The sequence below is a fragment of the Vidua macroura genome, chromosome 8 (genome assembly GCF_024509145.1).
Source record: "Vidua macroura isolate BioBank_ID:100142 chromosome 8, ASM2450914v1, whole genome shotgun sequence".
Classification (NCBI taxonomy): domain Eukaryota; kingdom Metazoa; phylum Chordata; class Aves; order Passeriformes; family Viduidae; genus Vidua; species Vidua macroura.
The window spans coordinates 7,303,809-7,317,517 of record NC_071578.1 but is presented as its reverse complement, the minus strand read 5'-3'; the positions used below and the strand labels follow the sequence as shown (position 1 = coordinate 7,317,517).

The window sequence follows — 13,709 nt, the reverse complement described above, 5'->3', positions numbered from 1 at the left end:
TGCACAAAAGTGACACTAATTTGCACCTCAGGCAGTGCACTTCATCAGAGACTGAGAAATTAATGGGGTATAGGATTATAATGTCGCAAAGCACGCACGATGTTTTCCTATGCCCTTCACTTCCTTTTCTGTGAGATGAGCTGTTGTGTTAAAAAGGGACAGTCCCACTCTAGGCTCAGATTTTTCTAAATCTACTACAAACAGTACAAAAATCTTGAAGGTACCTTGTGCTACCGAATTTTAATATCCTTTGGTGGAACTCAAGAGAGAAAGATTATAAAATTTCACCTAGAAAAACATCTTAGGAGTGCTATCTGAAGAGAATCTTGATTGATGATGGTTGGCAGCAAATATTTCCCTGAGTGCATAATGGTTTTATTAATAGTTCTGGACTGAGCTGAAGCAAGTAGAAAACAGACCAAGTGAGGGGTGTTTTTTTTGTGATCTACCTACTCAGATGCATCTAATCCCTCACTAGCATCAGCTTTGTCTTCCTAGCAAGTTTCAGTGTCAATACACTGCTGTCAAATATCTACAGAGGAGGCATAAAAAAAAAAATACAACTGTGTGTGTGCCGACCATAGCAGCAGTCTGGCTTCTTGTGTTGCTCCTACCTACAGATCAGAGGGTGGAAAGTCACAAGGATGACAGCACTGCTAGAAACAAGGGATGGGTGTGATGCAGACAGTACCTACTGTATATCAACACATGCTATTGCGTATGGACACCAGTGCTGATACTGCACTATTGTCTGTCAGAAGTGAATTAAATGGGCTGAAGAGATGCCTTGTTCAGTGGCCAAGACAGGCTAAGCCTCTCCAGTGCTTGAGAGCAGCATCCTTAGGAGGGATTTGGGATATCACTGTGCTGCGGCCATTCAGTGGCTGCACGAGACATCCCACTGCTGAGGTGCTGTGCACAGCTGAATGGAGCTGCACTCCAGCAGGCTCTGCACAGAACAAAGGGCAGCAGGTGATGGACGAGGGCCTGCAGAGCACGTATGAGCAGATGTGTCTCGCTGCTGTGGAGATGATGTGGAGCTGAAGCTTTGCCAGTTGCTCTCTCTAAATGTCCATGAAACACCAGAGTCCAGTCCCCTGTTACAGGGACATAAGCCAGTCTGACTGGCATTTTAGGGGCTGTCCCTGTGACATGGACCAGTTCAGCTCACAGAGAGCAGAGCTCTCTCTCTCACTGAGGACACTTACCAAAGTGTCTGATACTAATTATAAAATGAGCCACCAGCCTGAAGGTGGAAAGCCTCTGCCTAATTAATTATTCCTAAGTATTCTCATTAAGCTGTTCTCTGGGTATAGACAGACTGTGTTTTTTATCTAAACCTGTTTAGTTGTGTCTAGAACAATCTGAATTTCTTCTCTGCATATACCCATGACTGAGTCCTTAGGAATAATCACAAAATCTTAATCAAAATTAACATGGGTTTGATGAGAGCAGGATTCTGCAAACAGCTGCAAGAATTTCTCGAAGTTCAAAACCACTATGAAAAAAGGGATAATTATTCTCCACTGCATTTGCATTTGGATTCTGAGACTGTATACAAGCAGCTAGGTCCCTGCAGGAACAGACCTCTAAATTTGCCCTGAGAACCAGACAATTGCAGTGTGTATGTGACTGAGGCGTGCAGAACAGCACTCCAACACAGAAATCATTACAGACCAGTCAAGATATAAGCAACTGTTAATGCACCACTTTTTCTGCCTTTGTAAAAACCATACTGGACACTGTTCATCAGAACAGTTCTGATCAAACCATCATTTTTTACATTTGTGCAGGTACAAATTTAGGAACAGGTTTTCACAGATTCTTGTAACTGCTTTGCTTTTGTCTGTGCACACCTGATTTATATGCCCATTTATCCAACTCTCTGCACAAATTAGGTACTTAGGGCTGCAGGTAGCTTTTTAGAGCCTGCCCGGTACATGTCTTACCTGCCACGCACGTAAAAAATTCAAATGCACACATTTCAAACCTGAGGATGAATTTAGAACATCCAAATATTTAGGGTCATGTGGTAACGTGTAGTAACTTGCCTTGAATCAGAGGTTTCTTGAGGCTTCTGAAAATGTCAATCTGGAAAACTATAGCACCATGTAATGCAGTATTTAATAAATTACTGCCTGAATACCTAATTCTGTTTTAAGAAAGACATGAGGGAGGATAATAACTCTTTAGGAAACATGCTGAGTGAACCTATGAAAAATACTCTAGGTTATGCACATCAGTCTGTTTACCCGTGACTCATAAAAAGAACTAAACATGCAGAAGGGCTTAACCTGAGGTGGGATTATTAGGCCAAGTTCACTGATTGGGAACAGGATTTGGTGTGAAACAGTCAGGCTCTCCTCCAGAGTACTGACTAAAATAAACATTTTGAACTCCTACTGATTTTGATGACAAGGAGCTGAAATGGGTGACAGCGTCTCAAGTTCTGGAACTCAACAGCAAATTGAAAGATACTGTAGAGGAGATGGTTTGATGCAACATAAAGATCTCTTATTCAGGTAAGATAGCTGATTTGGAGTCATGGGCATAAAAAGTAGGAGATAAAGGGTGTGATTTATTCCCAATATTTGATTACTAATGTATAGTGAAGACTGTAAGTAAAATGAGCAGACAGGGTAAACACCGAACAAAAATTTCTCTTCAGCTGTTTTGTTGTCATTAATTTTTTTTATTAAGAGTACAGATTAGCCAATTTGGTTAAAAGATTGTGTTTAATTTTCTGTCCTGTAAACTTGGGTTGATTTCTTGAACAATTATTGAATGCTATGGAAAAGGTTCCAAATTTTAGCTCTTCAATATTGTAGTATTTTTGCAGCTATGCTGCCTCGTCAGCAACTTATGGGTTGGAATGATTACTTATTATTGCATTCTGATTTCCACTGGGCTTTTCTATATTTCATTTACTGCTGGCAACACAGAAGAAACTATTCCTAAAAAGTATTCTTTATTATTCCTGAAATGATTTTGATCATATCTGCCACATGGCAACTGAGAGTCTGGGTAGTTTATTTTTTAAGAATGTTAAGTCTCTGGGTTACACAGAAATATCAAAGAATGGTGTGCATACATGTAAGGGGTAATGGATAATTACAATGTACACTTAAGGATAATTGCAATACACACAACTGTGGAGTTATTCCCTTTTTACAAGTGTATAAACAAAAGCAGAATTTGATTAGGTCGTGTGATTGCCTCTTTAAAATCAAATTACTTTATATGCATAAACATACTTCAGGTACTTGGGTTTGCTGTTGGCAGAGGAAGGCAACGCATCCTCTCTAATCAAGGATAAGGAAACAGGGTTGATTCAGACATTTTACCCAAATCAAAATGCAGACTTACTCCAATTTCAGTTGCAGCCCAGTACAGCCACAACCCCCCTCTGCCCTTCTCCACTGTGCTTTCTAGGGCAGCCCAGCCAGTGATGGCACGGTGACTACTCCAGTACCATACAGGCCCAACACCCTTCCAGCTCAGCCTGGTGTAGATTTTGGTGGGTTTTTTTCCCCGAATCTGCATTTAGCCATTAAATCATGACAGGGAATACAGAAAAATAACATAAATAAATTTCATAGCAGATTAAGTCTATGAGGCAGTTGAGCGTCCAAACATTACAGAATGGATCTGCAAGAAGAAAGGACAAAACAACCCAAACCACAAGGAAAGAAAACAAACAAACAAAAACCGCACAAAAGGAAAAACAGCAAAACAAACAAACAAACCAAACAAAAACAGACAGGAAAAGGATCTAATGAAGACTAATGGCTAACTGGAAGTGATGTTTTAGATGTGGATATGCCAGTGAGCATAAGACCATGAACCCTAATTGATACTTTTCTCTAGGATTAGACTAAATATGGTCAACCACTTGTCCCAAAAAAGGTTTGCTGTGCTCTAGGAAATAGATAGCTCATCTATGGAAACAACGTGCTGATAATTAAGATAGTGTCCAGTAGTGTCTGCAAGACTTTAAGAGCCACCAAGGGTGACAGTAAATGAGAAAATTATAGCACAATGTGAATGTAGTTCCCATCAGTGAGCTCTTCTCTACCCACTCATATACCCAAGGAGTCACAGAAATCTCAGGGAACAACACTTTTGGGAAAAGATTCGGGCAGGCAGCCCCACACCCCTACTCTAGGATCTAGGAACATTTCTCTGACCTCTGGGGATTTCAGGAACATAACCAGAGACAAGGCAAAGCCCTGCACCAGGACTGTGCACAACTCATCAGGTCCATCTCTGTTAGTGAGCATTTTCCTCCAGGGAACGAGGAGATTGTACAACGAATTGCTGCCCTGCTCCCCTAAACTCTCACCCCATTGCACCATCCCCCTCCAGGAGAGAGAGGGCAGGTAATTCATAAACTCTATGCATCTGTGACTAAAATGCTCCACTATCCAGAAATTTTCAGCCTCCACAGTCATTTGTACTAAGCCATCATACTACAAAACAAAATTGTCAATACCACTTCAATAAAAGTGTTTAAAAGTACATTTCAATTATAGAAGTCTTGTGAAATCCTTACCTAGGAGAGAACAGTTCTTTGCAAAAATGGCAGAACTGATTAAGATTTTATTTGTTAAATTTTGATCTATTTTGGCAACTGCTGAGCTATTTTCATACCTTAGCAAGAAACATTTCTCTACTGACAACTGTATTAATTATCTCATATATTTATATCTGATAAAGCCTTTTACTTTGTTTTTCCTCATGAATCTTTGTGGATATATTTTTTTTGAGGATAACCTAATGCATTAACATAGTTTAAATTAGTAAAGTAGTTACTGTTTCTGAAGCACTCAAACACACTATGTGGTTTTCAGAACAAATAGAGGCTGTAAGGTGATACTGCAATGAAGTTAACAGCAATTAACTGGGTTTTTAAGGCCAAGACTACCTTTTCATTATGAATTTCTGGAATAACTAGTATAATGGGATTTTGGTGTATAATACAGACTCCTTAAAAGCTAATCCTGTTAAAAAAAAAAAAAAGTATTCAAGATTTCAAGGCTTCTGCTCTTGATTGTAAGGCTTCTACTGTTGATTTCTGTTCCATTACAAACCTGGTGGAAATATCACTTTTGCCTACTCTTGCTTGGGAACAGGGTCAGCCTGCTGGCATAACCAGAGCTTCGTTCACTCCAGCAAGTACAGATGGGAGCAGAGCCATGACTAAACCCTAATATTTGCTAATAGCAAACAATATGTCTTAAACAAAGCACTTTGTCAGGTCCCATAAAGACACAATATATTCTGAACTCTACTTCCAAAGACAATATGATTAAACATGTACCATCACAATGCAATGACCTAGAATTTTTATTGGTAGTAGTTATGCCTTAAAATTAATTTATAATACTGTACTCCTTTTTATGGCTGTTTTTTTGCAGACTATAGTGAGCTATCGGTTTTAAAAGGGAAATACATGATGGACTAGGTGTTTGATTGAGAACTAGAGTTGGCTGACATTAGGAATACCTTCAATATGATGAAGAACCACATAAAGTAATAACAAGGACTATGAATAGCTTGATTTGGCTTATCTGATGTGATCCAATTTTATGCTTCTGGTTTATTCTAGCACTTTGTATTTCTGTTGTATTCTTCTAAGAGGATACTCATGTGAAACACAGAAACAACTGTAGCTTAGGGGAACACTGCAAATGCAAATCTGCTTTTAGTAGCAATAATTTGTAAAATTCTTTCTGAGGATAAAAACTATAATCTGTCAAAAAAAATTTCAATTTTCTGTAAAAGTGTGTAGTACAGTTTCATAAAGCTGCATTTTTTTAAGTCGTTAAATTGGTTTTTAGTAACCTCATACTCATTTTCAATTGAACAATTATTAAACTATAAAACAAAATTGCACAATTCCTAAAACTGTAGTCTGGAGTTTTACAGTCTGCTATAAAGTGCTGTATTATTATAATACACTAAAGACGCTCAGACTATTAAAACTTTTTTTTTAAATGAACCATAAAATATTTTATCATTGATGAAATAATTCTGAAGTATTATGCTCTTCAGCAGTATACATGCACAATATTTTGGTCTCATGAAAAGCATGCTAATCAAAAAAACACAATTTAAACTGTAATTCTAATATGCAACATAAACCATGTCACTGTCTTTCAGGAACAGGAGTTTATTACACCCAACTTCAAGCACTAAAAATCAGAGTGTTGATCATTAAATATAAGGTCCAGTCTTACAGAGAGATCTCCATGCCAAAGAGACTGAGTGTTAAGCACTGGTGATAACAACAGAGATGTGATTCTTCCTGTTGTAAAGTTTTAGCCTTTATTTCACTCCACAAATCATAACTGATCTTGTAAGGGGGCCTGATGTTCAACTCAGAAGTTCAACCAAGCCTGGTAAATGAGAACATTTTTTTCCTGACTGCTGATGTCTCATAGCAGCACTGACAGTGATATGATGTGTCTGAGCTATTGGGTTTGATCCATGGCTACATCCTCACACTGTTCCTCTCTGTTCAAAAGGGAGGCAAAGGACTCCCTGCACTTAGACATTGATCAGCTGTATGAATCACATCTTTAACTTCAGCAGGATTTTAACAAACTTGAAAACAACCTATCTTGTGTGGTCCTGAAACTCTGGCAAAGAAGGTGAAAAGCTCAGTCTTGCTCGGAGTGGGAGCACCCACACGACCATACCAGGAACACACGCAGGTGTACGGGCACATTCCCTGCAAACCAGCCTGTGGCACTGGGATCCACTGTCTGCACAGCAAGGCAGCTGGGCTGGGGCTGCTTTCCTGCCAGAGAACACCAGGATTTCCACACAGATTGAAAACCCCAACATGTCTCCATGATGGTCCCCTCACCTCCTCTGGATCTTGCAGGAGTCATGCAGTAAATGACTACAGTCTCACGGAATTGTACATCCACACTTTCTCAGGACCCACTCCAGCATGGTGCTGAAGAAAACAAGGATCAACCTTGTTGAAACCAGTGTCAATGAAATCAATGGACAAAGCAGTATCTGCTGTGGCCAAACAGAATTTCATTTAGTGCTCCCCAAATCAGAAGTGTAAGACTAGAGATGAAACTTTAAGTTAGTCCTGGCTGTCAGATCTTAATCTGTATACACAAAGCACTCAAGACGTCTTCAGGTAAAAGGGACTTGCCACTAAAGCAAATTAAAGACACTGCTTTTTGAGCAGAAAAGCTGCCAATAAGTGTTCTCTAAATCACTTGTAACAGCAGGCTCTCCCCATTATGCCAGCTAATCCTGGAAATACAGGAGGTAGATTTCAATCTTTTCATAGAAAACATTAAGTCTTTCTTTTTTTCTCTTTTCTTTTGGTTCTGGCACAGCATTGAGAGTTTCATATTGTTGTCCATCTTTTGCCCCAGACTGTATCTTTCTGTGTAGTTGGAATGCCCAAAGGAAGAGGTCCAAGCAAGACTTTGCCAAGGGATGGAGCAGGCAGGGCATTGGACAAATCAGTGCTTGTATGTCACAAAAAGTTCAAGGGCTGTGTGAGGGATGGGGGAAAGAGGGTGCCAGGTGTATGGGTGAGTTAACAATGGTGCTCAGGGGATAAAACAAGCTTTGTCTCTACCCCAGTGCTCCATCTCAGCAGTTGTGCCATTCCCTCACCTACACACAGCCTGTGCTTCCTGCTTATGTTCACCCCACCACCCAATTATCAGCCCCTGGAGATCCACACCTGCTGTGTCCTGATCCTCAGACTGCTACACTGGAGCTTTTAACCCTCTCCAAACATCTCCATAATGCTTTGGAATAATGGTATTTAGCACCTGGGAAGCAACATTAAGCAGTTATAGAGGGTACTTAACCCAGCAGATTAGCAGCTCCCTGCACAGTGCTGAAGGCCTGCACAGACAGATCTACATGGCAAAAGCAGAGTCATTTTCAGTCTCAGTCACGTTTAAATCCTGCTCTGCTCAGAGTAATGCAATCCTTCTCTCCTGTTTTTGTCCTAGGATTCACCATTATAAATATTTTTTTTTTAAATCACAAGTATTACGTGAATTACGTGGAAGAGCAGCTTGTATTATCACCCACATCTGCTATAAACACTCACTAATCTTACGTGCAAATAGAAAGAATTGATATATTTAAGTATCCAGATTTCTCTGTTCCCCACAAAATATTTGATATTTTCAATTTCAATCTCATACTTTTTAAATTTTGCTGCTGAGAGCACAACAATTTTACATACTGGACTCGTCTTCAGTCCAAAGGGTCATGTATCTCAATTATATCTGTCCATTGCTACATTCTTCAAAAGCATAAAAACCTTAATTTCTCTTTGAATGCTGAACACCCAAGGCAAGAGCAAGACATAATAAATATGGGAAAACAAAGTATGGAGCTAGCTAGCAAGACTTTGATGCATACATTTACTTAAATGTCCTTAACCATCTTGACTTCTACAATTTTTGTCTTTTGCAAAACATCCTTTAAAATATTATAGAAAACCCAGTGTGGAAGTCTGAGTTTTTTATCTATCTCTGCAATGACCCAGGAACAACTGGTCTAATCTATCATTTGAGGTTCATTTCATTATCATCCTTCAGGTCTATCCATCTCTCCTAAATGCAAAGACAGCTTTTTTTTGAAGAATACATGGTGTGAGTACACATCCAAACTCATTCTTTTGTCCCTTTCAAATAATCTAACATGATGGTTCAGGCAGTGGGGGTAGAACATGAGACTGGAAGACTAGAACCATTTTTTGACTGGCATACTGAATGCAAGTTATGACTGAAAATGAAGGATTAACATATATGTCAGTTAAATAGAAAACATCAGAGTGAAACCACCAGAAAAAAGATAGGGTTGGCAATTACTTAATAAAATCTGCCTGTGTAAGGAACATGCTGTTGGGATTCATCTTCTTTTTTGTTCACAATACTTTATGTTATTTTTATATGGTGCTGAGGATTCTTTGCAAGATGTCAAGCACTTCAAATATACTTAAATTTAGCATTTCATATAAACCTAACTACTATTTACTTTGTTTAGCAAATTCTGTTAGAAGTCAGGTTCGTAAAAAGAGTTTAGAGGATTCTTGAATAAATGAAGCATCTTCCTGGCAAAGATAGAATGCTGATCTAATTGAGGGACAGAAAAAGAGAGTATCTTACAAAATCTGTGCATAAGTAAACATAAAATAAGCAGATATCAGAAATAAATATTTTGCTGTATCAACCTGAAATAAGACAATACCCCATAATAGGATAAATTGCAAATTCTCATAGCAATGATAAGTTCAAATGAAGAACAACTTCTAAACAGCATCACTAAAATAAATATTATTTTAAAGTCCAAATCTTCAACATGTTTTTTAGGTAAACACTGAGTACAGGTAAACAAAAAATATCTCATATTTTCTTCAAGCATTCACCACCTTTCTGATTCCCAGGTTTGCTTGTGCAGGTGAACATGACACAGCAACAAAACCATGGGTGCACTCCTGCTCTTCATATGACCATTCTGAACAAGTCAGAAAGAAATGTATCAAAAATTGCTCAGTTGGTGGTGCTCTTGGCAGATTGGGTTAGTGCCCTGTATTTTACAGCCCCAGGAGGTTGGTATTTGCTCATTTCTGTGGCATATTATACTAATCAATCACTTCCTGCTCCTTCTTCCCTTGCTGTATTTCTTTCAATGGCAATTTATAATAATCAATCACTTCCTGCTCTTTCTTCCTTACGTATTTTTAAGCCCACTAACTAGAATATGCAGCCCTGTTGCATCTCAATGACCACTTCCTTAGCCCTCCTCTGCCACTGTCTTTTTGTGCTGAGACTGATGCTTGCAATTTGACTTTTCACAGCGTTCAGGCGATATTGCCTTTTAGAAACCTTTCAGCTCAGCTGCTAAGCATATAAAAAAGCTTTTGGCTGCACTGGTTCATATTTTGAAAACACTACAAAGGTATGTTTTCATGGGGGAGAGGCTTGGAATGAATACCCTTCTCCAAGTGCAATATGAATACCAATTCTTTTATAAAATTTGCATTAGGGTTTAAGTCTCACATGCAAAGTGGCACCATACTGTCCAAAAAACATCGGTTTCTTTTTAAGAAATTGTGGGCTTGTTTTGGCTCTGTTTGCAAGTTACTTTTTGAAAAACGCATTAAAATATTAGAGCTTTGTTCTTTCTGTTTCAGTTCTGACAGAAGGACGTGGTAGGCACAGAATACTGTGCTTCAATATTCTTCAATATTCAAAAACTGCTTGGTTCACATAACTTCAGTGACATTTTAGTGCAGACTTTATCTACAGTTTCTGCCAAACACCAGAGATCATTTATTTAAAGGAACCTATTTTCCCTACTAATCTTTATTTCTTGTGCCAAGTACATCAGGGGGTACACTTGAAGTCATAGCACAGCTTTAAACCAGAGCTGACAAACTCATGTGGGATGTGACTTCAAAATGCCACAGTAACAGGAGGAAGGACAGGGAAGAATTTAAGTCATTTTCAAAACACAGGAACATCTATTCAGGCTTAAGGAACATTTGCAATTTCAAGTGAATCCAATGGGATTTGTGATCACTTGCCATTTCTTCAGTTCTTTATTTATTATGTGTACTTTGGTAGCATCTGGAGGCCTTACTCTACAGGGGGCTGTACAAACACTGAAGAAAAAAGTGATCTCTCCCATAACACAACTTTTTAATATAACATGAAGTGACTCAGTATTATCCCATCAAGGTCTTGTTCTAAATGTGAGATATTCCAAGTTTCAGGTTTAAAAGGCTGCGTTTCTTTCAGCATATTCTATATGGTTAAATGACTATTGCAAATAGCCTCCAACTGTCTCTCTTATCAATAACTTACAAAGCTTAAATAGTAATGAATGCACAGATGAGAAAAAACAGAATTAAAACAGAAGGACCTAAACTCAGCACCATCTATCATTAACCCCCTGTAGTTTGTAACTCTGTAATGTCCCTCACGCTGATGCAGATAAAATTTTCCAGTGAAAAATACATGCAGGAACTGGAAAAGGATGAAGGAGAGAGAGCGGCGCAGGAAAAATTAGGAAGCAAAACATACTTCTCAGAAATAAAATATTTCTGGTTCAGTGGACATGGAACCATTCAATATTAAGAAAACAAAGTGATTTTTTTTTTTTACAGGAAGTGAAAAATCAATGCTTTAACAGTGAAATCCAAAAAGACAGAAAAAATTCTCTTAATACCAGCTGAGACCTTAAAGCTTGGACACTTATATTTGTGTCACATAGCAATTTTCCTTCTGTAAAGACAAAAATAAACAGGACAAGCTGATCTATCCCTGCTTGACCTAATTTTGTATTTAAACCACCAGAAATTTTTACAGCCCAATTCCAATCTGGCCTAAGGATGTTTTAATTTTACATCTCCTACTACTCTCTTCCTGCCTTGATTTTGCTGTCTTCTCCTGCTCAAGTCCTTCAATCTTTCAAAGGGCTGCAAAAACCATCTTCAGCAAGTGGTGAGCCTCTAAATCCAGAATCAATGATCTACTATCAGTGGTCTAATTTAAGTGTCTAAGAAAATCACTACAGCCATTGGCCAAAATCACAACATGACCTCGACCTCAGTTTAGGAGAGCGCCTGGTTCAACATAGTTTCATCTTTGTCCACCTTCTTCAATGTGTAGCTTGCAGCACCATATATTCTATAATATCCAGGACTACTTAGCCAAAAAACCTTCTTGAGTTTAATGCCAATAATATAAGAAAGAAGGCAGCAGGATATGCTAGCTCACATTAAGGGTTCCCTCTGAATTAGGAGTACTCAAGGGATTAATTTAATCTGACATATCCTGGCAGGATTTGGAGAGTGCCACATTCATATTCAAACCTGTGATAAGAAATTAAATACCATCCCTTGTTCCTGAGTCAGCGAGGCAATAAAGTCCACTTTGAGATATGCAAGTTCCTGATTTAAAATAAGAGTGTCTGACAGCTCACAACATATGCAGCTTGTAACTACACCATGGGAATAAACAGATATTCCAGTTTAGGCAGGCATCTAGTTAGGCAGTGCGAGACTCCTTGACAGGTATCTATGAAAAGCTTTCATTTATGCACAACAAGAAGTACAAAACTCTCTTACCTGCAGGTTTGCACATGCTGGTGAATCATTGTGGGAGGGTATTTCGTTGTTGGTGGTCTCTGACCCTGTGTTTTTAAGTCTGGAAGCTGTCGTAGTTGTGGCTGTAGTGGTCTGTACTGGAAGGATTGGCTGCCAGACATTCACATCAGTGCCATTGCCAAAGGCCTGAATTGCATTTTCTGTGAAAATAAATTACAGGCAATTTTCTATTTCTAAAAAAAAAAAAAAAAAAGGCAAAAAGCAGAACTGAGTTGTTTTTTATTGCCGTCATTATTATTATTATTACATTTTAAATGTGTATTTGTAGAAACTCAATTTTATGCTGAAAAATGTGTCTTATTTTTGAACCTATCAGAAATGAACGGAAAATCTGGGGTCACGTAATCATTTGGTGCAGCCTCTTCTTTGTAATGTTTATAGTAATTCTTGACAGAAGCTTTAGGACTTACCATAATCATATTTGCTACCATCCAAAAGACTCAAAAAATTTGCTTTCAAGATTTTAAAAAAAGTTTGAATGTCATGTCCTAATTCAGGCAGGTGAAGTTACAGAGCAAACTAAAAACAGAGAACAGGATAAATATTTATTTCCACATCTTGTTGTAGTAAAACTAATATACCTATAACTACAAAATAGTTTAACTACGGCAATCTTTTCCTTACCATTTTCAATCAAAATCTGCATAATTGGGTAAGGGAAACATGGTTAAACTAAAACTTTAGAATATAAAAGTTAAAAAGCTTATCACAGTTTCACAGGATTAAAGAGTGTGTTTATAGCAAGAGTAAATTGGTTGGAGGTTTTTTATAAACAAATAGAAAAACAGTTCTTAATCAGGTCTTTGGGGATTCAACAAGGATTTGGGGATTTCTTATTTCAAATTCTTTGTACAAGAAATCAAACAATTTCACTGGAGACTAATATGTGGAAGTTATTAACACTTCTTCTCAGTGCCATTCCTTGCCTTACAAAATAATTTACATGTAATTTTCTTCAGAAAAGATGTATTTTATTCTGGTATTAGTTCTCAGAACTTCAAGATGCAAAGAGAAGAACTTGCAAAAAGCACCAGAATGAGCTGCATTAATGGAGACAAAGTGGGAAGAGGGATATGGTAAGTTTTCTTGTGTTTCCCTGAATAAGGCAATATAAAAAGCAGTATTTCCTAAAACCACAGTAACTCTTTGTTTCCACTGTTGCAAGAATGGTCACAGAAATACCTGCAATCCTTCCAGTTTTCAAAGTAACAAGAGGCCTTTACAATTAAGTCTTCAATTATTTCATACAATCATACTTGATGATCCTTGTGAGTCCCTTCCAACTTGAGATACTCTATGAGTCTATGACAGAATCACAGAATTGTTTGGGTTGAAGGAACCTTTCAAGGTCTTCCAGTCCAACCCCCTTGCAATGAGCAACTTCAACTAGATCATTGTTGTAAATGCCCTAAATAACAGGTTTATTTTCTGTTTTGAAGGGGGAATATACTGAAAAACAGACTAGCAAGAAATTCCTAGTTTCTTCCTACCATGGAAAATGAAATTTTTGTGTTGTATAAAAGAAGTGGGAAGGATTTTA

The 13,709-nt window shown here is 38.0% G+C and overlaps 1 protein-coding gene across 1 annotated transcript in view; it reads right to left on the bottom strand.

Annotated features, from left to right (window-relative positions):
• Nucleotides 1-13,709, bottom strand: part of GFRA1 (GDNF family receptor alpha 1) — a 131,296-nt gene that overhangs the window by 11,350 nt on the left and 106,237 nt on the right. Inside the window, exon 7 of the mRNA XM_053984162.1 lies at nucleotides 12,131-12,309. Coding sequence (XP_053840137.1) covers nucleotides 12,131-12,309 — 179 coding nt within the window. The remainder of the gene's footprint in view (nucleotides 1-12,130; nucleotides 12,310-13,709) is intronic.